Source organism: Pelophylax lessonae, assembly GCF_965119305.1.
Source record: "Pelophylax lessonae genome assembly, chromosome: 3".
NCBI classification, from domain to species: Eukaryota; Metazoa; Chordata; class Amphibia; order Anura; family Ranidae; genus Pelophylax; species Pelophylax lessonae.
In genome coordinates this window covers 180938133-180965891 of record NC_138770.1, presented here as the reverse complement: position 1 = coordinate 180965891, position 27759 = coordinate 180938133, and the positions used below count along the sequence as shown (strand labels likewise).

Here is a 27759-nt window from a genome sequence, read left to right as displayed (position 1 = left end):
AGTTTGGCAGATATTTTGAAGTTCTGGAGCAACAAGCAGTGAAGGTAGGGGAGTTCCCCGTTGGGGCTGAAGAAACTGTATGAAAGCAGCCTCAACAGCTTCAACATTAGAACCCACAATCAAAGGAGCATACTCATTACCCCCAGGTGGAGGGCTCACATAAGCAATAACTTTAAGTGGGGGATCCTCCTCAGCTATCACGCCAGGAATGCGAAGCTCAACTTCTAGGCAACCATCCATAAAAACAGGATTTTCTCCCACACCATAAACAGGCAAAGTGTCCACAGGTTGCAAAGGGAGGTGGTTTAAATGTTGTTGATAAAAGGGCCTGTATATGATCGTCAGCTGAGAACCAGTATCAAACAGAGCAGTAGTGGGTATATCATTAACAAACAAATTGAAAGTACATCTGCGGCCTACCCCAGGTAGCTTGGTAAACGTTTGTTTTCTTGATCTTCCATGTTTTCTTTGGTACATATGTCCAGCTTTACTGTAAATTTCAGAACTGTCAGCAAGCAGTGGACACTGACGAACTGTGTGGCCTGCTTGTCCACAGCAGAAACATTTAATGTGGAAGAGAGGCTTATCACTGGAGGGTTTATTAGCAGATAGAGCTCTAGGCTGTGGGAGTCTACCCACTTCTTTGTTCTTAGCAACAGTCTCATTTGTGGGCTCCACCCCAGCATTCTGTTTAACTTTGCTCTTGGAAGGGGTACTAAAAAGAATATCAGACTCCTGTCTCTTTACTTCAGTCATAATTTCAGTGAAAGTAAAGTTCCTCTCTCTCAAAACAACTCTTAGAACTGGTGATATTGGGTGATGTGGCAGTAGCCCCTTTATTATTTGAGCAGTCCTTAATCTGTCAACATCTGTAGGAGAGATGACTTTGTCAGTGAGCAATCTCCCCAGTAGTACTTCTAGCCTCCTCACAAACACAGAAACATCCTCTCCCTCTTTATGCTTTGTCTGTTTAAAATCAGAAAGCATCTGATCAGGGTCACGGTGCAGTCCATAAGCATCTGTCAAAATATCAATATATTCTTGAGCACTGGTACTCACATGAGTCTCCTTGTAAGCTCTGATGATAATGGATGCTGGTGGTCTTAAACTTTCCATGATGCGCTGTTTTTTCTGAAACAGGGTCCATTCCTCTATCACTTGTTGTGCAAAATCTCTCCACACCTCAAAGCTTTCTTCACCAGTGGGGACAGGTAGCACTCCTGAAAAAGCCTTTAATTTGCGATAAGAATCCGCATGTAAATTCTGGGCAATGACTTCAGTGAATTTTAGCAGCAGATGCTCAATATCTGTTTCCTGCTTAACAGCCGCAGCAGTCGACATTACAGTTTATCCTGATGAAGCAGTTGTATTCAATGGTTCACACTTATCAGGCAGGGCTGGTAACTTCCGCCTTACTGGAGGTGAACTTACTGGAAATACTACAGCACAAGCAATTTCTTCAGCCCCTTTCGGATATATACAAAAGGGCCCTTTAACTGGATTTAAATCCACCTCACTGAGACAGAGATAATGGGTATACAGTTCATAACTCTCATCTTCCTCTCTTTTATCCACAGGAGCGGCATACCGCAAGGTTTCATTTGCTTTTAGCGCCTCCTGCAGTTTGTGGACGCTCACACGGATAGGTACATATGAAATAGCATATGTCCTTTTAGGTGGCAGTCCCTCTTTCAGGGCCCACTGCCTCACAGCTTCTGTAGATAACAATGACATGTTCGTTCCTTAATGTCCTGATCCAAGATTTGTATCTCAGCAGTGCCTCCAAATGTAGCGCTATTCTGATCACTCTTGGTGGCTACTGGGGTATGATGACGCCACCTGTGTAGTATCTAGGAGCAGAGTCTATATAATCTGTGTGATCAGGACAGGATTTATAGTAAGCGCCAGTGCCTCCACTCAATCAGGGCTTGTGATTAGCAAGTGAAATCCCAATTGAGAAAACATTTCCATATAGACAGTAATCCACACAGAAGAGTGTTTAAATGTCCATGTATTGAAGAAATAACATTCTGTGAACCATACAACATAAGATATTTTCCTCAGGAACATGAATTCATTAGCAGTGTCTCTGTGTGTCTCAGTGAGAGGATGTGACAGCACTTACAGTCTCTGTTCTCTAGCAAGAAAATGTCTGTGTCTCCTCATGTCTCTCTTTTCCCCAGTCTTACCCAGCAAACCCCGCTCTGCCCTTTTTGATGACCTCATCCTTCTTGCAAAGAGAGAAAGATAGCCAGCAGCCATATTGAAAAAGGGCAAAAACAAACACTGCATAACAGGAATACACAATTGAAAGATGGGCAAAGAAATTATCACATCACTACAGACTCTTGCCCTAATGGACTGCTTATGAACTTGCTGCTAACTCAGGTATAATTACCCTAACAGCACTAGAACACCTCTGTGCAGGATTTCAAGACATTACCATGCAAGACTGTTCTTCTATGTCTGCATTTCTTCAGTAAAGACTGTTTGGGTTCCTTTAAATGCCTGGGCTGAAGTCTCTCTAAGCAGTACATTGCATGTCATATCTAAAGAACAGGGCTTGTAACAAGGGGACTGTAGGTTAGAGTAGATACAGTACATTTTAGTCCAGCATGTAGTTTGCTATCTATTGTAGGCTATAGTGTCGTCGCTAGGGACAACCATTCATGTGTCATTGCTTAATGCACCTGCACAGCCAGGGAATGGGTGGCTTGGCGTAGGGTGATGGCTACTTTGGTAGTGAAGGGGGTTAAGTGCTTTGCACCCTCACTTGTGGCAAGCTCCCCACATACAGGGACCAGACCCGTGGCACAGCGTACCTAGGGATCTAGCCCAGGAGTCAAGTGAATGTTAGGTAGAGAGAGGGGCCCTGAGAGAGAGCAAGCAAATAGTTACAGAGTGAGGTTAATTTCCTATATACATTGGTAACTAACTGTGGACATGTCACTGGGTATAAGGTGACAGATATTGCTGGGTTGGTGGATGCTGTTGCAGGCTTTGCGGCACGAGTTCCTAAATGCTGTGTACTTAGGGGTTGGTGTTTTCTGACTGCAGTAGTGTCTGCAGTGCTTAGTGTTACCAGTGCAGCAAGGTAGCCTCAGGTTGCTAGAGGGTTAACTGTGTTTATTGGATTGCAGTTTAATGTTGATTCCCCCACTAGGGCACCTAAGCCCCACCTAACCCCATAACATCAGAGATGCAGGTTTTTTAACTGAGCATTGAAAACAAGCCAGAAGCTTCCTCTCCTTCTTAGCCTGGAGGAAGCGGTGCCCACTGTTGCCAAAAGAATGTTAAATTAAATTTTTTTCCAACCATAAAACAATTTTCCTCTTTTCAGCAAACCATTTTTAATGAGCTTCTGGATCATGTTCATATATGACTTCTTCTTTGCATGATAGAGCTTTAACTTTGTAATTTTTGTATGGCACAGTGAATGGTGTCCACACACGAAATTACTCCTGAGCCCATGCAGTGATGTCCATCACAGAATCATGACTGTTTTTAATGCAGTACCATTTGAGGGCCTGAATATCACAGGCATCCAATATTGTGTTTCGGCCCTGTTCCTTGCTCACAGACAGGGCCGGATTAAGAGCATCATGGGCTTGGTGCTGAGGATTTTGAAGGGCCTTAAGGGCCGTGCCTTGGCATGCACCCAGAGGAGGAAGGGTGCAGCCATGCATGCCTAATTCAACATGGGATGCTGTCTCTGAAGCCCATAAACACATCCATGCATCGGCAACTGTCCCTCCTTGTCCGGCCTTCGTGCTGTGTGGGGAGGTTCTGAGGGTGCTGCCTGGGGAAGCGAGCATAGAAGCCAGACTTCTGTGTTTACAAGTGACAGAAGAGCGGTAACAGTGAATATGGCCAACCCGGGGCCTATATAAAGGTAGGGGCCTGGAGCTGCAGCTCCAATAGCCCCTACGTTAATCTGGCCCTGCTCACAGACATTTCTCCAGATTCTCTGAATCTTTTAATTGATATTATATACTGTAAATAATGATATATTTAAAGTCTTTGCAATTTTACGTTAAAGCACATTATTCTGAAATTGTTGAACAATTTTTAGACACAGCTTTTCATAGTTTGTCAAACCTCTGCCCATCTTTACTTCTGAGACTTTCTGACTCTCTAAAGGGCCCTACACACTTGACGAAAATCGGACGAAATATCCTCCGATTTTTCTCTGTCTTCTCAGCGTTCATTACCATTTTTTAGTCTACAGTGCATAAATGTTCACGAAATTTCTCGTCCGATTTTTCTTTTTTTTTGGCACATTTGTTCCTAGACTTCCGGGTTGTCAGCAATTTCAGATCATGCGCGGTCTTTCGTATCCGATTTTTCATGGACGTACTGAGTACACATTAAAGGAAAATCGGTCATCTGGGGAGGGACGAAAAAAATTTTGTTGTTTGTCCCTCCGTTTTTTTTTTTCGTTGAAAATGTTGGCATCGGCTGCTGAAAGTTGTGTACACACTAGGCGAAAATCGGACGATTTCACATCAGGCGGGAATTTTCAGCAGATTTTCTACTAGTGTGTACCCCACTTAAGATGCACTTTTTATACCCAAAGAAGTTACTGACCTGTTGTCCATTAACCTAATTAGTTGCAAAATGTTCTTCCAGCTCTTCCTTGTTAGTACCACATACTTTGCCAGCATTTTGTTGCCCTGCCATAACTTTTCTGAGATATGTTCCTGCCTTCAATTTCAAAATTACCTTATTTTTTTCTATTAAAATGGCACATTTTCTCAGTTTAAACAATTGATATGTGCTTTTTTTTCCTATTGTGAACAAAATATAGGTGGATGAGATTTGCACATCATTGCATTCTGTTTTTATGTAGATTTCATACAGTATCACAACTTTTTTTTGGAATTGAGGTTGTACATTTACTTATCTGATTTTAACTGATCATCTGGCTCCCCTGACAAGGCAGGGCTATGGGGCCTGCAACAAAATGGTAGAGAAGAGGCTCCAGGGACCATTCTAGGACTGCTGAGGAATCTGCAAAGTGGAGCATTAATTGAATAAAACTGATTTACCTGGTCATCTAGACATAAACAAGCAGTTTACCCTTGCAGTTAGGGCAAACCTTTAAGGGTAAGTGGGTAAGTGTACATTTACAGCTGTTGTCTCTCTGCAATCCTGGAAAAAAGTCTAATATAATAGTGTACATTAGATGAGGCTAAAATACACATTTTGAGTCAGATTTCCTGGCACATGCACTGGACTGCAAATTGGATACAGCTGAGGATAAAGGGAAGGGGCATTGAAGTTGGCTTTACTGAAGGAGTACATCAATCTTGTAAGAAATATTCTGTCACATACCTATGCCAGTTTTATAATAACATTTATGGGCTTGCTAAAGCTGAAAAATAGCAGATAAAGGCAATTAATTAGGTTTTCAATGGCACCATCTAGTATGTGCCTGGCATTCACTTACCTGAAACCTTCATTTATATTTGTTGGCTTTAATGCAAACAAAAACATGTTAGAACACTATCAACCAAACCATTAATTTAATCAAAAACCTTTCCATAGGTTTATACAGTATGTACATTTTATGTATATTATCCACATGAATTACCTGTAAAAGCCTTTATTGTTGAAATCCAAAAGCCCCACAACTGGGCAAGGAAACTGACTAGTAACTTCACATTGCAAGTAAATAACATTAATTTATAAAAGGGGAAATTCATTGCAATTAAGCATTTAAATACTAGATTGGTGACAGGGTTTCTTTAACCAAATTAATTATATCTTAGTTTGCATTACAGCCATTTATCAATGACCATTTTATAAAATTCTGATCAAATGAATTCTATGATAATAGTTTATTTTATCATTACTCACCAATGAATGAACCACCAATATAGACGACAGAGTTCTCCTGAAGGCTCTTCCCAGTGCAGTGAAACGTCAAGGCATAAGCCAATACTGGGTTGAAGTATGCCGCTGTGTATGAGGAACCTGAGGACAAGAACAACTAGGTGAACATTGCTAAATAGAAGAACTAACACTGGATTAGAGAAGATGCAGTGAGCCAAAGGTGCAATTAACTACATTGTTGGCTCAATTATACACATAAATAAGCAACAACCTTGGTTCTGGTGCCATGTAAAATGGTGTTTACTATTGTGATTTATGCGTAACATAGAAGTTAGAAGTCCATCTAAATGTTCATGAGGAAATCAGAGAAAAAAAATGATGTTTGTAAAGGGAACTGTGTGGGACCAACATTACTGGACATTTTATGAGTAGGAGCCAAAAAGGCAGCCAAAGAGACAACCTTGACCCTGTTTGAGCATGATGTATAGACTTCAATGCTTCTTTTTTTTTTTTTTTTTTTTAGATATACATATACAAATCATCAACTTGATGTAAATCCTGCAAATGTTAGTGTTTTGAAAAGCCTTTGATTCTACAGGTACATCTCAAACACTTAGAAAATCATCAAAAAAGTTCTTTATTTCAGTAATTTAATTCACAAAGGTAAATTCATATATTATGTAGATTTATCACTCACAGAGTGATATACTTTAAGCATTTTTTTCCTTTGAATTTTGATGATGATGGCTTACAGCTAATAAAAACCCAAAATGCAGTATCACAGAAAACTTACCGTTAGTGTACCGGTAACGGCCTTTCTCTTAATCCTTCCAGGACGGCCTACATTTGAGAGATTGTGGCTCCGCCTCACAGGAAACACAACTAATTTGCAGCTGTTTAAAAGGGTCCCACCCATCCTTAGCTTCAGTAATAGAAAAGTAGTTTCCAACCGAACCTTAAGGAATATAGCTATTCAAACAGCTACACATATATACATATACATTTATATATACATATTTTTTAGAACTCACCACAACATTGGGCGGGAAGTAGGCCGGCTGTCCTGGAAGGATTAAGAGAAAGGCCGTTACCGGTACACTAACGGTAAGTTTTCTCCTTACATCCTTCCAGGACGGCCTACATTTGAGAGGATGATAAAGGAATCCATACTGGCCTACCTTAGGGCGGGACCACTGCCTGTAAAACCTTTCTGCCAAAGGCAAGGTCTTGTTGCGACAATACTTCCACACAATAGTGCTTTAGGAAGGTATCTTGACTGGACCAGGTGGCAGCATGGCGGATCTGTTCCCAGGATGCTCCGGCTTTTTCGGCCCAGGAAGTTGCCATGCCCCTTGTGGAATGTGCCTTTAGACTTGTTGGGGTGGGGGTACCTGACACCTTATATGACAAACTAATGGCTTGTTTAATCCACCTAGAGATTGAGGGTTTTGATGCTTGTAAACCCTTTCTTGGTCCAGAATGTAGAACCAACACGTGACTAGATCTTCTAAAGCCCTTGGTTCTTTCAAGATATGCTAGAAGACATCTTCTTACATCTAAGCAATGGAATTTTTGTTCTTTTGCACACTTAGGTTTCTCTCAGAAGGACGGGAGAACCATCTCTTGATTCCTATGAAAAGATGACACTACCTTGGGCAGGTACAGTGGATCTGGTTTAAGAATCACCCTGTCTTGGAGAATTCTCATAAAGGGTTCTTTTATGGATAAGCTTTGCAAATCTCCCACTCTCCTGGCTGTGGTGATTGCTAACAAAAAAGTTAACTTAATAGACAAAATGTTTAAACTAATTTTGTTTAAAGGTTCAAATGCTTCACTAGATAATGTCTCTAGTACTAGCGTTAAGTTCCAGGCTGGAACAATAGTTCTGTTAATTGGAGATACCCTTCTCCGAGCCAACAGAAATCTCTTAATTAAAGGCTCTTGGGCTAACCTTTTGTCTAAAAAAAACGAAAGTGCCGCCATCTGTACTTTAAGGGTGTTCACCGCAACCCCCTTATCTACCCCATCCTGTAAAAAATCCAGGATCCTTGGGATTGAGGCAGAGGAATCCTTCTTCTGACTCTGCCAAGTACAAAATGTTTTCCAGATTTTGGAATAAATTTTTCTAGTTACTGGCTTTCTACTTGAAAGGAGGGTCTCAATGACTTTGTCTGAGCATCCTTTTTCTTTTAATATTTGGCGTTCACTACCCAGGCTTTTAATATTTGGCGTTCACTACCCGCCATCTGTACTTTAAGGGTGTTCACCGCAACCCCCTTATCTACCCCATCCTGTAAAAAATCCAGGATCCTTGGGATTGAGGCAGAGGAATCCTTCTTCTGACTCTGCCAAGTACAAAATGTTTTCCAGATTTTGGAATAAATTTTTCTAGTTACTGGCTTTCTACTTGAAAGGAGGGTCTCAATGACTTTGTCTGAGCATCCTTTTTCTTTTAATATTTGGCGTTCACTACCCAGGCTGTTAATTGAAAAAACTGCAGCCTGGGGTGAATCAGAGGTCCTTGTAGTGACAGGTCTGGAATTTCTGGTAGTTTCCAAGGTACAGTCACTGATAGAGACACCAGGGTTGCAAATCACGTTCTTTTTGGCCACCCAGGTGTGACTAGGATGAGGCGTAGTTGCGGCCATTCGCTGCGTTTCTGCAGAACTCTTGATATTAGGTTCTGTGGGGGAAAGGCATTTAGCCTGAAAGGCCAAGGTTGTGCTAGGGCCTCCAAGCCCCGCATATCCTTCTGTTTTTTGAGTCTGGTATCTATCTTGTACCCTAGACACCCTTGGCCCAGTAGTTCTGCTGATTTTACACAAATCAACATATCGTCCATACACGGGATCAACTTTAGGCCTAGAAGGTGCAGGAGGCCTACTACCTTGGCCAAGATTTTTGTAAAGATCCCTGGACTTGCTGCCAAGCAAAAAGGAGAAGCTCTGAACTGCCAACGTGCAGTACCCTCTTCTGTTACTATGGCGAATCTGAGAAATGATTGATGTTTTCAATAAATTGGAACATGTAGGTAAGCATCTCTTAAATCCAACATTGTCATAAAGACATTTTGGTACAGATTTTATCTGACCGTATAAATGTTCTCCCTGGAGAACTTTTGTTATATTTTTGAGAGATAGGTCATTATTATATTCGGTACCAGTTGTGAGACAAACTCCAATTGGTACCCTTCCCGATGAAGAAAGTAGGGACTGGCAAAGATGTTTTCCCATTGGGAAGCAAAATGGGTCAGTCTGCCCCCTACTCTGACGCTGGCGTCAGTTAGATTCTTTGGACTTAGGCCCAGGTTTAAGGAACAACAATTTGTCCCCCTGTTTTCCTTTTTCAGAACCACCTTTCCTGGCCCTAAAAGGCCTTTTTTGATTCTTGCCTTGGAAGTTTCGAAAGGAATATCTTCCTAATTTGTCCTTTTTCTTAATGGGAAACTTTTTCCCCTTTTCTGCCGATCTGGACAAGGTATCATCTAGTCCTGAACCGAACAGTAATGAACCTTCAAAGGGTAGGGTACAGAGTCTTACTTTGGAGTTTACATCACCTTCCCAAGCTTTGACCCAGAGCGCCCTTCTGGCAGAATTTACTAATGCTGCTGTTTTAGCAGATGTAACTAATGACTCCACATCTGCGTCTGCTAGGTAGGATGCTGCTTTACTAATCATGGCCAGGGAATCTATCAGGTCTTGTGATCCTGCCATATTGCGGACACATTTTGAAAGTTCCTTGAGCCAAAAGTCTGTATTCCTGGCCATACAGGTATCAGCTAAGGCTATAGTTGTATTATATGCATTAGAATCCCAGGCTTTACTTAATACGGATTCAATCCTGCGATCCATAGGATCTGTAATATGTCCGGCATTTTCAAAGGATAAATCTGTTCCTTTTGATAATTGTGCCAGGGGAGCATCAAGTTTTGGATTTTTTGTGAATACTTACAATTCTTGAGGCTCAAAGGGAAACCTTCTTTTCCAGTTTTTTGGTCTGGATAAGGCATGAGTAGGAAATTTCCATTTGTGGTGTATTATGTCTTTTAAGGACTGGTGAATGGGAATGGTTCTGTACTGGGCTTTTCCCAAGCCTTTGTACACCTTGTCTTTGCAGGAAGACTCCTTTGTAGGGGTAGGAATTCCTTCAGTGTCATGTATCACTTTAAGAAGACCCTGCATATATTCCAAGGAAAAAAGATTTTTGTCTTTTTCCCCTTCACTGTCACTTTCTGAGTCCTTATCTGAACTGGAAGGATCTCTTAAATAACTAGAACCTTCTTCTGGATCCTCTTGTTCCCTAACTTGAGTTGAGGGAATGGATAGAGAATCTGCCCAGAGGGATGGGGGTCCCTTTGACCACCCACAGTCTTGGGAGGAAACATTATCTTTCGATACTTCCTCTGCTGGGATTTGAGGGGTAGCTGCTGTAGCCTTAAATGACTGAATAGTAGCTGCCATTTCCTCCTTCATAGATTTAAGGAAATCTTTCATTAGGTCCTGCCCCGCTAACTTATTAATACAAGTAGTGCATAAGGGCTTTGTGTAAGACTTAGACAATCTAACCCCGCATTCCCCACATTTTTTAGCTGAGGATAGGGGTCTGGCAGGGGCTTCCTGTGCCGGTGGCGTACCTGTGTAAACACATGAAGACAAGAAAAAAGGACACCATGAAGCGACATAATAGCCCTCTTGTCCACCACTACGGCTAACATGCAGGAAGAAATGGCATGGCATACCTGTCACTCAATAGACAGCAGTTGGCCGCCATCGGTATCACTTACCCGTTCCTGTCGCCACCTGCGTTGCCGCTTTCTCCTCTGTAGGGATTGCGGCAGCTCGTGTCTCTTTCTGGGGCTTCCGCCCTCTCGGAGTCGGAGAGTCAGCCATGGCTGTACTGAACTCACACAGACCCGGCGTCTCCTCCACGCTGGGTCTCTTCCGGGAATCAGCCACTCCGCCCCTTCCGCCGGAACTTCCTGTCTCCATAGCGAGGCTTGGGGCTCACCGCTGGCGGGAAATTCAAAATCCTTACCGCCCAACGTAGCGAATGGAGGAGACTTCCTGCAGAGACAAGCAGGACTTCAGGTATGAGGGACCTTCACCATAAGGCAAACCGCACTACCTGGTATGTTTGGCAACCTGAAAGTTCCTTTTCCAAGGACACAGCTAGGGAGGAACCAGCTATTAGGCCGACCGAAGCTGCCTTCCAGGGGTACCTTTTTGGCCAGCTATTTGCCTCAGGTTAGTAAAAAAACAAACGTTCCGATGTGAGGTTGGAAACACAACTGAACTGAAGCTAAGGATGGGTGGGACCCTTTTAAACAGCTGAAAATTAGTTGTGTTTCCTGTGAGACGGAGCCACAATCTCTCAAATGTAGGCCGTCCTGGAAGGATGTAAGGAGAAAATTAGAATATTACGTAAGACTAATAAAAAAAGGATTTTTAATACAGAAAAGTTGGCTTACTGAAAAGTATGTCCATGTACAGTATAGTTTGTACTCAATACTTGATCAGGGCTCCTTTTGCATGAATTACTGCATCAATGTGGCGTGGCATGGAGGTGATCAGCCTGATTCTGTGCCTCTCTACTCTTCCTCCAGACTCTGGGACCTTGATTTACAAATGAAATGCAAAATTTACTTTCATCCGAAAAGAGGACTTTAGACCACTGAGCAACAGTCCAGTCCTTTTTCTCCTTAGCCCAGGTAAGACGCTTCTGACAATGTTCAAGAGTGACTTGACACAAGGAATGCAGTTGTAGCCCATGTCCTGGATATGTCTGTGTGTGTGTGGTGGCTCTTGAAGCACTGACACCAGCCGTAGTCTGCTCCTTGTGAATCTCCCCCAAATTCTTGAATGGCCTTTGCTTCACAATCCTCTCAAGGCTATGGTTATCCCCGTTGCTTGTGCACCTTTTTCTTCCACACTTTTTCCTTCCACTCAACTTTCCATTAATATGCTTGGATACAGCACTCTGTGAATAGCCAGCTTCTTTAGCAATGATCTTTTGTGACTTATCCTCCTTGTGGAGGGTGTCAATGACTGTCTTTGGGACAACTGTCAAATCAGCAGTCTTCCCCATGATTGTGTAACGTACTGAACCAGGCTGAGAGATCGTTTAAAGGCTCAGGAAACCTTTAGGCTGGGTTCACACATGTCCGGCTGTCATTTGCAGTACGGATGCCGGTGCGGTTTTGTTCACCCGTTCAGGTGCGAACTTTTACTTGAATTCACACCTAAACCGGACCCAAAATCGCACAGGACCCTTTTTAGTGGACTGTGGCCACCCCAGACATGTGTGAACTGGCTCCATTAAAATCCGGTCCAATTCATATGTTATGCGAATCGGATAAAGTTAAAGCGCATCCGATTCGCATATACGTGAACCGAGCCTTACGGGTGTTTTGAGTTAATAAGCTGATTAGAGTACGACACCATGAGTCTACAATATTGATTTTTTTTCACAATATTCTGATTTTCTAAAATACTGAATTTTGGGTTTTCACTAGCTGTAAGCCTTCATCATCAAAATTAAAAGAAAGAAATGCTTGTAATATATCACTCTGTGTGTAACGTATCTATATAGGAGTTTCACTTTTTGAAGTGATTTACTGAAATAAATTACGATAACTTTCTGATGATATTAAAATTTTTTGAGATGCACTTGTATATATAGTTTTTAATTTTATATGTATGGAGGGCAGCCATGTTCACTAATTTCATATACAGGCTCTGCTTCCTGCTTTGCAGTGCTACACGATAGTTCAGTAGCCCAATAGCAATATACAGTACTGTGCAATAGTTTTAAGCAGGTGTGAAAAATGCTGTAAATTAGGAATGCTTTCAGAAATAAAAATGTTAATAGTTTATTTTTATCATTTACCAAAATGGAAAGTAAATGAACAGAAGAGAAGTCAATATTTAATGTGACCTCCATTTGCCTTCAAATCTTTTAGGTGCACAGCTTTTGAAGGACCTCGGTACGTACTGTAGGTTGTCCCAAACATCTTGGAGAGCTAACCACAGATCTGTGGATGTAGGCTGCCTCAAATCCTTTTGTCTCTTCATATAATCCTAGACAGACTCGATGATGTTGAGATCAAGGCTCCGTGGGAGCCAGACCATCACCTTCAGGATTCCTTGTTCTTCTTTACGTTAAAGATGGTTCTTAATGACTGTATGTTTTGGGGTCATTGTTCTGCTGCAGAAAAAATTTGGGCCAATCACACACCTCCCTGATGGTATGGCATGATGGATAAGTATCGGCATTGAGGACATCATTGATCCCAGGTAAGATCAATGATGTCCTGACCAAATCTCTAACGCCATTTGCAGAAATGCAGCCCCAAACTTACAAGGACCCTCACCATGCTGTACTGTTGCCTGCAAACTCTCAATATTGTATTGATCTCTGGCCCTTTGGTGGACAAACTGCCTCCCGCTACAGCCAAATATTTAAAATGTTGACCCATCAGTCCAGAACACCTGCTGCACCCCAGTTCCTATGTTTTCATATTCGAGTCGCTTAGCCTGGTTTCCATGTCGAAGGTATGGTAATTCTTTCATGAAGACCACTTCTGGCCAGACTTCTTTGGACAGTAGATGGGTGTACCTGGGTGTCACTGGTTTCTGCCAGTTCTGTGCTGATGGCACTACTGGACATCTTCCGATGTTAAGGGAAATAAGCATAAGGGATTGATTTACTACAACTGGAGAATTCAATATCAGGTGCAGCTGTGCATGCTAGCCAGTCAGCTTCTATTTTCAGCTTGTTCGATGAAGCTTCGACGAAAAAAAAAAGCTGGAAGCTGATTTGTTCCTATGCAGAACTGCACCAGATGTTGCACTCTCCCGTTTTAGAAAAATCAACCCAAATGTGTCTTTCATCTGCTGCATTAAGTTTCCTTGGCCGAGCACTGCATCTACGGTCCTCAGCATTGCCCGTTTATTTGTGCTTATTCAAAAGAGCTTGAACAGCACATCTTGAAAGCCCAGTCTGCTTTGAAATGTTTAGCTGAGAGAGACCTTGCTGCTAATGCATTATATCTACCTTGTGTCTTGTTGCTTTGCTCAGTCTTGCCATGGTGTATGGCCTTGTGACATTAAATGGTCTTCCATAACCTCACCAAAGTAGCCGAGTTTGGCTGTTCCTCACACAGTTTTAAGCCTCCTACACAGCTGTTTCTGTTAATGACTGTGTTTTAACCTACATATGAAATTGATGATTATTGGCACCTGCTTGGCATTATTTAATCATACACGACTCTAATCTTACAAAATCCCTGACAAGTGTGCAAAGTGTGCAAGTGTAATGGGCCATACACAATATACAATTGTCTTTAGATAGTTTCCATTAGATTTACCAAAACCATATAATATGAGGTCAAATCTAAATACTTTTAATTTGTATGCAATCAGGCAGGCCCCTGCACTACATATTTGAAGGTAAATCTAAAGGAAATCTAACAACAAAATTTGTATAGTGTGTATCCAGGTTAAGAACTGATGCTGATTTGAATCCAAAGGGTGGTCACACCTAATATTGATTTGATTTAGATTTTTCTTCTATTCGCTCACTTTGCATTTTGCAAATTGATAAAAATAAACAATTTTTACTTTACAGCATTTCTTTACACCTGCCTAAAACCCTCTTCACAGCACGGTATATACTAAGTAGACATGTTAATACACTATTTATGTGCATCCATTGATTTCAGTGGACACCGAATGTGCATTATGTCAAAAACCATACCTACATTTTTTTTTTAATTTTAAACAAAGAGGATGATTTTACTATGTTTCATTCTGCAAATGCTAGTTGCTTGACCTTGAACAAATAAGCAGATGAAGACTTTTGACTTTACTGACTTGCATACTTGGTCTGGGTCAGTGATTAAGAAATCATTTGAAGGGTTAGTCCATCTTCTCACAAAACATTAAAAGGAGAACTCATCACCTTCCCCACACCACCCTCCCCCTCTGCACTTATCTCACTAAAGTGTTAGTCCACCTTTTCACAAAACATCAAAATGAGAATTCAACCCTCCCTTTACCCTCGGTCCTCACTGCACTTGCCTAATGGTTATCTTTCACTGCCCTCGTTAGTTGATGTAGTGGTGTACTGCATTTTTGGCATGGGCTGCAGAAGATAATAATTGAAGCAGATCAGTACAGTAGGAAACGGGGACGTAGCGAGGGTGTAGTTCACTTTTTTATTTTTTGTGAAAAGGTGAACTAACCCTTTAAGCTAGATTAGGACAGACAGCTATTGTCGAAAACCATTGTTACATTGTGCTGAGGAGCAATTTTATTGAGTTATCTGTAGCAGGATTGCAAGCACAGAAGCTGATCAATGTTTAAGCCAGGGCTTAAGCCGTCCATAGGGGCCATTTTCTGCAATTTTGGTTGCAGGAAAGAAAAAAACTTATATACCCGATCAAACCAGTTAGTGTTGATGGGGTAATCCCTCCTGAGGGGCTATTGTGTTCATCTGGCGGGAGAGCGGGGGTAGCTGTTCTGGCTGGAAAAATACACAGTGATTATTGCAAGCGGCTATAACCGCTGGCAGTATTCGCATGACAAATTCAACAGGCTGGTGGTACCCAAGTTGATCGATTGATCAACTTGGGTATAGTCACCTTGCCCATACAGGAAATTTATAGAGTGTGGTTCCTGCGCTATCTTGGAAGGGTCAGCTAGTCACCCTAATGCTGCATGTACGTTAACTGATACCAAAATAAAACAGTTTCAATATACAATATAAGGGGGGTTGTACTGCGCTCCAGGGGTTGCTAACCGGAACCTCAAAACCTTAGCGATGTTGTGTTTACTCCCCTCTGGTCACAAATATTATTCTTAAGCCCCGTACACACGTACCGAATGTCGGCCGAACGAACGGCCGTCTTTTGTCCGGTGCTGTCCTGTCGGCTGAAAACTGCAAAAGACTGCACATGAATTTTGTTGGCCAACAACAGCCGACTGCAGAAGGGATGTCATGTGATGGTTAACTTTCCGTGTGTTTTTTCTTCTCTGAGCATGCCCAGTCTTGCTAATTGGCTGTTTGTCGGCCGAATTCTGTACTGACTGGCGAACAATCGGACGTTCTGGTGTTGGCCAACAAAAATTTTAATGCCTGCACACCCGATTCTGTTCGGCCGAAAATGCGCTGTCGGCTGTTGGAAGCATCATACTAACAAGCCTACAATCGGCCGATCGGTCGTCGGCCGAATATTTACGGCTGACAATCGCTACGTGTGTACGGGGCTTTATATATAAAATTCTTCCTTCGTTTCTGTGACATCAATCAATGTTTCTATATTTCATGCACAGTGAACAGTAGAATGAATCAAAAAAATCTTTGTATATTTAAAGTGCTGTTGTGACCATTTACACACTTAAATGGCGAAGAGGGTTAATAATGTGCTTAAAATATTTTTTACTTCCTCAGACCCCCCCGAGTCGAACCCCCCCCCGTACACTGCTAAATGGGAACATGATTTGGGGCTTACGCTTGACCCCGCAGACTGGTCACAAATTTGGCAGACGACGAAGGCTGCCTCGCAAAATGTAGTGGCATCCGAGACGAATTACAAGGTTCTAATGCGCTGGTACCTTGTGCCAGCGTGCATTGCTAAGTTCTTACCCACGTACCCCTCCGTATGTTTCCGGGGTTGCTCAGCTGTAGGCACTCACATGCACATCTGGTGGACTTGTCCTACAGTTCAAAAGTTTTGGCAAGCGGTCTTTCGAATCCTCTCCACCCTCATGGAAGTACCCATCTCCCCGGATCCTTCGCTGGCCCTGTTGAACCTGAAACCAGACAATGTTTCTAAATTTCGACAGAAGTTATTCCTGCAGGTCACCACAGCGGCCAAACAAACTATAGCGAAAGCTTGGAAGACGTCCCATTTGCCTTTGCCAGAACTCAAACATAGAGTCACCAACGCGATGATCCATGCAAAAATAGAAGCGATCTTAACTGACAAGGTGGAGAAGTTTGATAAAATTTGGCACCCCTGGGTGACCCATTATCTGCCCCCCAACTTTGACGAAGCCTTGCTGCTTCCTTAATCGGCTTTCAAGCATTTTCATAGCTCACACCGCTTATTTCTGGTGTCCCCCCCGGCGACCTGTCTTACCCCCCCCCCCCACCCCTCCCTCTCTCTCTCTCCCACCCACCCCTCTCTCACCCTCCTCTTTACTTCCCTGTTCTGTTCCCCTCCTCCTTTTTCCATTACTGCTATCTATTGACCCCTCTTCTTTTTCTTTTCTCTTTTTCGTTTTCTTTTTTGACAACGTATTTGTCTGGTTCAACTACTATTGTTCAACCACTGGTCATGTGGTAACGGAGAGCTATGTTTCCCCCTGTTTGCTACTCATAACCTCATGCTCCAGCTGTCTTGGTCCCTGCCCAGGACAGCCCTATTTGTCCCACGCTTCCCTCCTCCGGGATCTGATTACCCTCTTGCAGTTGCCTCATAACTTGGTGAGTGCTTGTTGGCCGCGCCTCTCCTCCTGGGCACAGCTTGTTCCCTTTACGGGGTGCCTAGGGGATGGGTTCCTTTTACCCTTCTCCATCCCGAGATCCCCCATTGGTTCATAGCCTTTGTTGTCACTTACTGAGGTTTTCCTGAGGTTACGACTGTTTGTTACTTTACTGTTTGCTCTCTGTACCCTATGGGTTATTAGTTGTATCTCTGTAATTCTCCAGTGCATGTTAAACGTTGTACTACATTTGTTAACTCCAATAAAATCTTTGAAACAGAAAATATTTTTTACTTCCAAGGTGCTGCTGTGCTTCAAATTATATCCGTGTCTTTATACCATTAAAATTATATATAGTGCTTGTGTTCCAATTAAAATTAAATATGAAGTGCTTATCTCATTTAAAGTGAACCGATCCCTCCCCCCCCCTCGTTGGAAAAAAAATTTTGGCGTATAACACCCACTGTTTGCACTATATTTTCAGGGGAAAAAAGTGCGTGTTATACGCCGATACAGGCGTATTACTGACCTCATCTGAGGTGAGCATTTAGAGCACATAGAAGTGAGAGCACTGAAAGCATCCGGGACACAGAAAAAAAAAGGTGGAAGAAGAAAATAAACACCACGGATGACTTAGACTGCATTTGATTTTGCACTAATTTGGATTGGACCCTTATTATTATTTTTTGAAGAGAATATGTTGAAATTATTATAACTATCACCAAGAAGAAAAGTATTTAATTTTGTATTATCACATCAGCACTACGGAATACACCAGTTATATTTATTTACGTTTGCACGAGTTCACTTTAAATGAGATAAGCACTTCATATTTAATTTTAATTGGAACACAAGCACTGTATATATTTTTTAAGGTATAAAGACACGGATATAATTTGAAGCACAGCAGCACCTTGGAAGTAAAAAATATTTTATGCACATTATTATTAAAGTGTGTAACTGGTCACAACAGCACTTTAACTATACAAAGATTTTTTTGATTCATTCTACTGTTCACTGTGCATGAAATATAGAAACATTGATTGATATCACAGAAACGCAGGAATTTTATATATAAGATTAATATTTGTGACCAGAGGGGAGTGAACACAACATCGCGAAGGTTTTGAGGTTCCAGGTAGCAACCCCTGGAGCGCAGTACAACCCCCTTGCCCATACAGGGTTCGCATCTCAGCTGGCCCCTGCTGAACTGGCCTACATTTGAACTGTCTATGGCCAGCTTTAGTGATGGACCATGGCTGCTAATCAGATTGTAAAAACAATGCCCAGGTCAAAATAGTTAAAGGACTTTTCAGTCTTTGTAACTTGTCCTTGGAAACCACAAGTTTCTTGATTCTTCCTTTATGTAATTGTCAGATCATCTCTCCTTTCTCCAGTTCTGTATTCTACCAATAAAACAATTATGAAGAGACAAGTACTGTTAACTGACAACTGAAATTGGTGTTGATGGATAACTTGTAACTGTCACTTATAACAGTGGTTCCCAAAGTGGGGGTCGCGACCCCCCGGGGGGTCGCGGAGTGGGGAGAGGGGGGTCGCGAGATGCGTGTTATACGCCGATATTAAAAAAAAAAACGGCCAGGAAGCATCGCCGAGAGCAGAAGGGGCGGGCCGGGCCGAGGAGAAGGAAGGACTAGCTGTCATTAGAGCAGAAGGGGCGGCCCGAGCCGAGGAGAAGAGAGAACGAGCGAGCGCAGTCATCGGTAGTCCCGCCTATGACAGACGTCACACGTCTCGGCAGAGGAGACGGGACTTCCGATGACTGCGCTCGCTTGTTCTCCCTTCTCCTCGGCTCGGCCCGCCCCCTTCTGCTCTTACGGTATGACAGCTCGTCCTTCCTTCTCGGCCCGGCCCGCCCCTTCTGCTCTCGGCGCTGCTTCCCGGTCTTTTTTGAAACAAAATGAGGTTAGTTCCAATGGCGCTTGCGATGCTGCATATTTGGACATTGCGCTTGCTAGGCTGCATGTATGGACACTTGGTGGGCTGCTTATATGGACACTTGGTGGGCTGCATGTATGGACACTGCTGGTGGGCTGCATTCATTGACACTGCTGGTGGGCTGCATGTATGGACACTGCTGGTGGGCTGCATGTATGGACACTGCTGGTGGGCTGCATGTATGGACACTGCTGGTGGGCTGCATGTATGGACACTGCTGGTGGGCTGCATGTATGGACACTGCTGGTGGGCTGCATTCATTGACACTGCTGGTGGGCTGCATGTATGGACACTGCTGGTGGGCTGCATGTATGGACACTGCTGGTGGGCTGTAATTTGTTAATAAAATAGCCTGGCTTAGAGATTGTGTTCCTTTTTGTTTTAGCTCTGTCAGTATGTAACCAAATCGCAAATCTTACATACGAGGGGGAGGGGGAGGGGTCGCGGGTCGTCAGCAATCTAATATTGGGGGTCGCGGTCTGAAAAGTTTGGGAACCCCTGACTTATAAGTCCAAATCTCCATTCACAGGCCTCAAGCCACCTTCCAGCCATGGGTGACATCAAAACTGAGCTCCGTCATCTACCCCTTGCTGCAAACACTAAAACTGAAAACTGGACACTGCTTCCAATCCCCCACGCAAAACTTTATTGTACAAAAGGGCACTATACCTGTTCCTTCCACTACGTGTTTTACCCCCTTACTGAGGCCAGTTCAGAAAATATTATGCAAAATGACAACAGGAGGTAAGTGTAAAATGTTTATTACTTGTACCTCTGTGCTATGGATCTCTGAAAACTGTGTGAGAACAGCAGTGTTGTTAGCACAATGCTTCCAGACCATGTGCTTTCTACTTGCAGTTCCTGCCATTGGATGAATGAAATTACTTTCTGCAAATGATGGCCTCAGACTTTTTTGCAGGGACTAACTGTGCTGCAGCACTCTGTGCTTTCATTTTTTCAGCAAGCTGTATCTGGTAAAGGACAGCATAGAGGTAAGTGTTATTAACTACTTCTGGACTGGAAGGATTTGCCCCCTTAATGACCAGGCCATTTTTTGCGATTCAGCACTGCGTTACTTTAATGGACAATTGCACTGTACCCTAATAAAATTGATGTCCTTTTTTCCCACAAATAGAGCTTTCCTTTGGTGGTATTTGATCACCTGTGTGATTTTTATTTTTTGCGCTATAAACAAAAAAAAGAGCGACAATTCTAAAAAAAAAAAAAAACAATAAATTTTACTTTCTGCTATATAACATTCCCAAAAAAGAAAATTAAAAAATCTACATTTTTTAACATTTTAGGCCAATTTGTTTTCTGCTACATATCTTTGGTAAAAAAAAATTGCAATAAGCGTATTTTGAATGGTTTGCGCCAAAGTTATAGCATCTACTAACTACAGGAAAGATTTATGTCATTTTTATAGTTTTTTGTTTTTTTTACTAGCAATGGCGGCGATCTGTGATTTCTTTGCGGGACTGCGACATTGCGGCGGTCAGATCGGACCCCTAACTGACATTTTTGACACTTTTGGGGGGAATAGTGACATTACTACAGTAATCAGTGCTAAAAATATGCAATGTTACTGTAATAATGACACTGGCAGGGAAGGAGTTAACACTGTGGGCGTTAGATGTGAGCCTAGGGGCTAAATGTGATTCTAACTGTATGGGGGCGGGGCTTTTTAAATGATCACAGAGACCTGTGATCCTACATAGAAGGATCACAGGCGCTCTTTGATCATTCCAGAGAGAAGCATTTATTTAAAACAGCAAAGAGGTACTAACAAATAGAGCACTATTCCAGTGCATATAAAACAGCGTGTAACAGTCAGAGCAATGTGATGGCCGCGGGTGACGTCATACGTAACTCCTCCCTCCATACTCGTTACGTCTGTGGGCCGGACTTCTTCAGCGGGATCAGAGTAACGTCAAACACCCGCTCCTTAAATACACGCTACAGAGACACTCTGCCTGCAGATAGGATGCCGTGAAAGGTCCAAAAAGAATGTCAACACCTACAAAAGCTGGCTAAAAGACATCACCTGCCTGTTAAGCAAATATGTAAACGCAGGTTAAAAGGGAACTCTACCATCCAAAAAACTATTATTTATAAAAACATAAAAAAAATAATTCGATAAAAATAATTTTAAATAATTAATTGATGACGTAAACTGCAGCCACCATCACAAAAAGGTATTCCCTGAATAAAAATAATTCCAAAAGGAACTATCTATCTGAAATAAAACATTTAAGATCCCACTCAACATTCAGGCCAGCAGGGGTCAGAACATGTGTTTGATACATCCAAAATGACTCCCTGTGGCTTTATTGTCATATAAAATTGCCTCCCCTCCAATGTCGTGAAACCTTCGCTATAATCCAAACCACAAGGGGCTGAATTTTTTATGTCACCTATGGACTTTATATATAATTAGGTTTCATGATATTTATTTTGCTCAATTTTCTTGTATAGATTTGATAATGCACTGCACTGTTATGTTATATTATAAAATAAGCATATCATTTTATACCACTTATTGTATGCACATATAAGAAGGACCAAGTCACATATCAGATTGGGGATCACCTGTTCATGATCCGTGTATCCCATCGTTAAGTGTAAGTAGCCACTCGATTATTCGATGATACTCAGCCTTGGATTTATTACGATGGTGCACTTACAGCGCACAGTCACTCACCTCCTCCCCCATTTTACCTTTGTGGGGGAGTAGATTATTATAGAACATAGGTTCTACATATTTATGTTAGGTCCTCTCTTCTCTCCCTCTTATGTGCGCATATATTTCTCTTTAATATCAGGAATGGCCTTCACTTTCATGTGATCCTCGTGAGCTCCTGTTTGCGTGTTTTGTGGTGCACCTAGTTGGCTATTACTTTCCATTTACCATCAGCACTCCAATCCTTTGGCTGCCCTCATTGGAAGTCTGTGATGCAATGGGGCACGTTTCATCCAGGTGTATCATGCAATTACTGAATCTGATCATATAATTTGAGTACATACTTGCTTGATGACAATTATGTGAATGTATCTGTAAATACTGTATACTACTTATATTATTTTTATATCAAATGATTATGTATACTGATATATCTCTCATTACATCTATAGACTAGAGTATATTGCGCTCATCCCACCTCCCCTTGAAGAAGGAATTTTCCATATTCCGAAACATGTTGAGAAACTTAATGAGCACCCCATGTCCAGATGGGTTTCTGCATTCATAAGATCCATCTTGGGTTCTTTTCTTAAGTCGACGATATCAGCTCTATACGATATTGTATGATGATTTATTCATTGTTCTTATAGTGTATCGCAAGTAGTGATGAGTCGAACACCCCCCTGTTCGGTTCACACCAGAACATCGCGAACAGGGGAAAAGTTTGTTCGAACAAGCGAACTCCATTGAAGTCTAGTCCTCGTTTTAAAGGCTTAAATGCAAGTTTTTGCCCAAAAAAAAGTGTATGGGGGTTTGGGTACTGACCTGGGGAACATGTAGCAATGCAAAAAATGTTTAAAGACGGAGCAGTGATTTACTGATTTTATTAATGCTTAAAGTGAAACTATAAAAATGAAAAATTCCTTTAAATATCTTGCCTGGGGGGTCCCTTTGATGTGCTTGTAAAGTAGCACATCTGTACGATGTATGTAGCCTGCTGCAGCAATACTGACTTTTCTAAAGGAAAAATGTCATATACAAAAATACAGAGAAGGTTGGTGCCATTATCGGCTTACAACCATTTCTGGCTCAAGCTGTCGTGGCATCAACCATCTCTGAGCCTGCCCCTGCTGAGCTGACAATCTCTGGCCCAGTGGGACTCCTATCCCCTAGACAGAACAACTGATGCACTGCATGGCATCTTTTAGCCTGACTGCTTGCATAGGCCCTTGAATGCTTAGGGAGCACTGCTGCTTCAGAGGACATTTTAGCAGAAGAGGACATGGAGGAAGAAGAAGAAGAGGCAAAGTAGCCAGATGTGGAAGAACCATCACCAGTTTTTTGGAGGCGTGGTGGCAAAACAAGCTGCAGCACTGAACCCTTTTCTGCATCCTTCCCAGCTGCCAGCAGATTTACCCAGTGCGCCGTGAAGGAAATGTAACGTCCCTGTCCATGCCTGCTGGACCAAGAGTCAGCAGTAATGTGAACCTTCCTGCTGACTGTTCTGTCCAAGGAGGTCAAAACACTACGTTCCCCATGATGGTAGAGAGACCCGGAATGGCCTTACATGAAAAGAAATGTCTTTTTGGAACCTGCCACTGTGGTACAGCACATTCCACAAATTCACGAAAGGGAGCAGAGTCTACCAGATGAAAAGGCAGCAATTGTAGTGCTAGCAATTTGGCCAAGCTAGCATTAGGGCACTGAGCATGTGGATGGCAGGGAAAGTATTTTTTTTTCTATGATTCAGCAACTGGGGTAGTGAAATTTGCCTGCTGGACAAATCAAGTGGTGGTGTACTGCTAGCAGATTGGGTGCAAGTATCTGAGGCACTCATTGCTATACCATCATCCCTCTCAATGCAGGTTTTTGAGAAGACATGAAGGTTAGACATGAAGGTGAAGTATGCTTGTTTTTATCTTGTGCCTCTTTAAGGTGCTGTTGCCAACAGACTGCATAGCAGGTTATCATATGTCTTGTCAAGCATGTGGTGCCCAAGTGGCTGGTGTTCTGGCCACGCTTGATCCACTTCAGACAGATATTGCAAACAGAAACGCTGCGCTCTACTGCACATGTGTTGAAAAAAGCCCACACTAATGAACTTTTGGAAGTCAGCGGGGAGTTTGCAGCACCCTGCACCTGTGGAGGTCTGTGGTGTGATGCAATAGGTTGGCTACTCCTATGGTGGCCCCTGGAGCACATCCTGCCTCATTGGAGTTGTTCCAACTCCTCCCCCTCACTTTCCTCCTCTATTCTCTCAGGCACCCAAGTACAGTCAGTGACCTCATCATCCCCTCCCTCCTCGTCACTGGACCAAATTTGGCAGTATATGCTGCAGCTGTGGCAACATGACTGCTAGTTTCCTATCTATCATTGTCACCCTCTCTCTCTAGGCTCACATTATTCCCTTCATCAACCTGGGAACCAACATCACAGCATTCAAATTGCTGTGCATTCCTCCAGCAGCATGTCACTGACACTTTGATCGAATAGTTCAGATAACTCCTCTGTGCATGATGGTGGGGCGACAAAAGGAGTAGCTGTGGAGAAGGAGCTTGTGGAACAGGTTGGAAAAAGGTTGGTAAATGGCGCTACCGGTTAAAGGGAATTTGAAGTGGGAGAAAAAAAAAACTACTTAGTGTATATTGCAAACCTTAAACATATATCTCCAACATAATGCAATAAATTCAAATCAAAGTATTTCCTCAATATTGTTATCAAACATGCAATAAAATTTGGTGAAAATAATAATAATAATAATATTGTTTAATTTATTAGTTAAGGTGAACGTGCCAGGTGAAATGCTGATTGGGCATATGCCGATGCCCATACAAAGTGCTCAGTGCCAAGTGTAATTCAAGGCTATAAATGAATGAAAAAATGTGCCCAATACGTGGTAAAAAAATAATTTATTGACTTATAAGGTGCTTATATTGTGTTCCTCCTTGGAGGTAGTACCGGTGTTGGAAGTACTATTTATTGCTGCCTTCAGTGAATAGTTATATTAAAAAACGAGTGCAGATAAACTCACAATGTGGATGATCACAATCAGCGAGAGATGCCGGGATACTTCCGCGTTCCACGGCCTCGGCTCCCTTAACCAGAAGTGATGTTAACGTACAGAAACTCCGCCTTACGCGTTTCGTCATACAGACGTCATCTGGAGCGGCCGGAATCACGGAGAACACGGAGGAAAAATGGGAGTGCTTCAAGAGCATACTTAACAAGGGGATTGACCAGTGCATTCCAAAGGGAAATAAATTTAAAAGAGCAAAACTAAACCCTGGGTGGCTAAACTCCAACATAAAAATGCATATTAGTGCTAAAGAAAAGGCCTTCAAAAAATACAAGACTGAGGGGTCATTGGCAGCATTTAAGCATTACAAAGAGTGTAATAAGAAATGTAAAGACGAAATCAGGGCGGCTAAAATAGAACACGAGAGACATATAGCGGAGGAGAGTAGAAAGAACCCCAAGAAGTTCTTTAAGTATATAAACAGTAAGAAAGTAAGGCCAGAACACATTGGCCCCATAAAAGGAAATATGGCCACTGAGGACAGAGAAAAGGCAGAAGTGTTAAATAATTTCTTCTCTTCAGTCTGCACAAAAGAATCAGGGGGCTACACGAACCTAGCTTGTAAGGCCGAACTAAACAACACACCTCAGGAAATACCGCCATGGCTAACAGAAGATAGACTTAAAACTAAACTAGAGAAACTTAACATAAATAAATCACCGGGACCGGATGGCTTGCACCGGAGGGTTCTTAAAGAGCTCAGCCAGGTGATTGCCAGACCATTATTCTTGATCTTTAAGGATAGTTTACAGACAGGTATGGTGCCAGCTGATTGGAAAAAAGCCAACGTGGTTCCAATATTTAAAAAGGGGCCGAGATGTATCCCGGGTAACTATAGGCCGGTCAGCCTAACATCTGTAGTCTGCAAGATTTTGGAGGGGATGTTAAAGCGGTTGTAAACCCTTAGCACAAAAAAAAAAAAAAAAAAAACCTGCAAGACAAAGGCATAATGGGCTAGTATGCATCACATACTAGCCCATTATGTGTAACTTACCTTAGAACGAAGCCCCGACACGGACCCCCGGACATCGCTGCGGGTGCTGCCATGATCCCTCGCCGTCTCTTCCGGGTTCGGCGGCTCCGGCGCGGTGATTGGCCGGAAGAGACGGCTCCGGCGCGATGATTGGCCGGAGCCGCGATGACGTCACTCCCGCGCATGCGTGGGGGAGTGATTTTTCCGGCAAGCTCCCGGCAAATTAATTGAAGGTCCTCCCGGACCTTCAGAGCGCATGCGCCGCTCGCGAGAGCGGCTGCATGCAGTGTAAATATCTCCTAAACCATGCCGGTTTAGGAGTTATTATTTGTACCTAAAGGTAAGCCTTATTATAGGCTTACCTGTAGGTAAAAGTGTCAAAAAGCGGGATACTACCGCTTTAAGGGACCACATACAAGACTTTAGTAATGAAAACTGTATTATTAGTAGTAATCAGCATGGATTCATGAAAAATCGTTCTTGCCAAACCAATCTATTAACCTTCTACGATGAAGTGAGCTGCCACCTAGATAAAGGAAAGCCTGTGGATGTGGTGTATCTGGACTTTGCAAAGGCCTTTGACACCCTTCCCCACAAACGCTTACTGTACAAACTAAGGAAGGTAGGTATGGACCATAAGGTGAGTACCTGGATAGCGAACTGGCTCCAGGGGAGAGTCCAGAGGGTGATGATTAATGGGGAGTACTCGGATTGGGCGGGTGTGGAAAGTGGGGTCCCCAGGGTTCTGTCCTGGGACCAATCCTGTTTAATTTATTCATAAATGATCTAGAGGAGGGGATATCTAGTACAATCTCAGTATTTGCGGATGATACTAAACTAAGCTTGCCAATATCTTCTATGCAGGATGTGGAAACCTTACAAGCGGACCTGAACAAAATAACGGGGTGGGCAACTACATGGCAGATGAGGTTTAATGTTGAAAAATGTAAAGTATTGCACTTGGGTGCCAGAAACCAGAAAGCAAGGTACTCACTAGGGGGGGGGGAACCTCTGGGTGAGTCTAGGATGGAAAAATACTTGGGGGTACTGGTAGATAACAGGCTTGGCAGTGGCATGCAATGCCAAGCCGCTGCAAGCAAAGCCAACAGAATACTGGGATGTATAAAAAAGGGGATTCACTCCAGAAATAAAGAGATTATTCTCCCGCTCTACAAGACTCTGGTCCGGCCACATCTAGAGTATGCTGTCCAGTTCTGGGCACCGGTCCTCAGGAAGGATGTGCTGGAATTGGAAAGAGTCCAGAGAAGGGCAACAAAAATAATTAGGGGAATGGAGGACATCAGCTATGAGGAAAGACTACAAGCACTGAACCTATTCTCTCTGGAGAAGAGATGATTGAGGGGGGATATGATATCAATGTACCAATACTGTACTGGCGACCCTAGCATAAGGAACAAACTATTCAGAGAAAGGAGATACAATAAGACACGTGGCCACTCACTAAAACTAGAGGAAAGGCGGTTTATCCTTAAAGTGCGTAAGGGGTTCTTCACTGTAAGAGCGGTAAGGATGTGGAATTCTCTTCCACAAGCAGTCGTATCAGCAGGGAGCATTGATAGTTTCAAAAAACTATTAGATGGGCACCTTAGAGAACACAACATACAGGGGTATACAATGTACGGTTAAAAGCAAACACACTAAAACTTCCGGTTCCGGCGCCGCATGGAGTAGGTGAGCGTTCTCCAGCTCCCGCGGCTTGTCCCCCGAAATCAGCTTAAAAAGCCTGCCC

At 42.8% G+C, this 27759-nt stretch overlaps 1 protein-coding gene across 1 annotated transcript in view; it reads right to left on the bottom strand.

Annotated features, from left to right (window-relative positions):
* AQP12B (aquaporin 12B) overlaps nt 1–27759 on the bottom strand; it is a gene marked incomplete at its 5' end in the record, with an annotated part of 63603 nt that overhangs the window by 18899 nt on the left and 16945 nt on the right. The window contains one exon of the mRNA XM_082249341.1: nt 5860–5976. Within this exon, the coding sequence (XP_082105467.1) occupies nt 5860–5976 (117 nt within the window). The remainder of the gene's footprint in view (nt 1–5859; nt 5977–27759) is intronic.